Source organism: Sphaeroforma arctica (genome assembly GCF_001186125.1).
Source record: "Sphaeroforma arctica JP610 unplaced genomic scaffold supercont1.7786, whole genome shotgun sequence".
NCBI lineage: Eukaryota > Ichthyosporea > Ichthyophonida > Sphaeroforma > Sphaeroforma arctica.
The window spans coordinates 1-1358 of record NW_014032772.1 but is presented as its reverse complement, the minus strand read 5'-3'; the positions used below and the strand labels follow the sequence as shown (position 1 = coordinate 1358).

The 1358-nt window shown below is 46.5% G+C and overlaps 1 protein-coding gene across 1 annotated transcript; it reads left to right on the top strand.

The window, feature by feature from the left end:
- Positions 1 to 174: 174 nt before the first annotated feature.
- Positions 175 to 1032, top strand: SARC_16305 (hypothetical protein; the record flags this gene model as incomplete). Its single annotated transcript, XM_014289588.1, has 2 exons — positions 175 to 397; positions 948 to 1032. Coding segments are annotated over 2 exons (308 nt in total), but the record flags the coding sequence as incomplete, so codon positions are not given.
- Positions 1033 to 1358: the final 326 nt, after the last annotated feature.

Below are 1358 nucleotides of genomic sequence, written 5' to 3'. Positions count from 1 at the left end.
ATATCGCCTATCAACACATCCCCTTCATATCATATCATACCAGGTCATCATCGAACAGCATACTCACATACCCATATACCGGACCCCGGTTGTAAGACTACAAGCACATACACGTACACAAACTAACAAACTCAACTACGCAACTCTCTGCACGCCTTACCTACCTTCCTACAGGATGACGTCATCGTGCACATGGCCGCACCCACGGGGTTGTACGTAAACCACCACGTAGATCCACGGGCGCTGTCGGATGTTGAAGCTCTGGCGGCTGAGGGGGGTGTTTTCAGTGGTGTCGGGGAGTCTGGAAAGGGGTCTGCGTCTGTGGCGGTGGGTGATACTCGGCTGAGCTCTATATCGGCTGCCCTGGCGCTGCATGTGGATTGCGTTGGTATTAAAGGTGAGTGAGTGCGGTGGGACAAGTGGAGAGGGCGGGATAGGAATGAGTCATACCAATGAGTCATACCATGTGCTATAGATAGGAATGAGTCATACCAATGAGTCATACCATGTGCTATGGATAGGGATGAGTCATACCAATGAGTCATAACTTGTGCTATGGACAGGAATGAGTCATACCGTGCGCTATGGATAGGAATGAGTCATACCGTGTGCTATGGGGAGGGGGGGGGAAAGAATTGGTTGTGAATGTGTATAGGTGAGCACATGGGTTAAGCACGAGTTAAAACTCGTAAGGTAGGTAAATGGTGTGCTATTTTTAGGTCTTCCACACCACTAACTTTAGTTAGTTGCGTGCTAAACAGAAGTGAGATGCAATGTGCCTTGTGGTCAATCCGCCGTTCACTCCTGGTACACGCGTGTACCTTATCCTAAACCGTGTAATGCCACCGGATTAGGCTATATATATTATATCTTTATGTATATATAATTATGTATGTATGCGTACTGATACTCGGCTGTACTCCCCAACCCCCTGCCGTACCTACCAGTGTATAGCAAAGCAGGCGATGCAGCCCTCAGTTTCAGTGTGGGAGTGAACGCGCATATAGTCCATTGCGAAGACGAGAGTCTCAGGTGTGTATGTGCACATGTTTTAAGCATGAGACTCAGGTATGTATGTATGTGCACATGTTTTAAGCATGAGTTTCAGGTGTGTATGTATGTGCACATGTTTTAAGCAAAGTCCTGCATAACTCAAATAAAGTCTTGTGTTCGGTAGGCGGTTATCGATCGGTCCCTTGGCACTCCTTCCGATCGTGGCCAACGTTGTAATGAGTTAATGAGTCTGAAACAAAGCCTTGAAACCTCAAGTATCATAATCCAGTACACACATACGTTGTATTAAGTCTGAAACAAAGCCTTAAAACCTCAAGTAACATAATCCAGTACACACATACGTT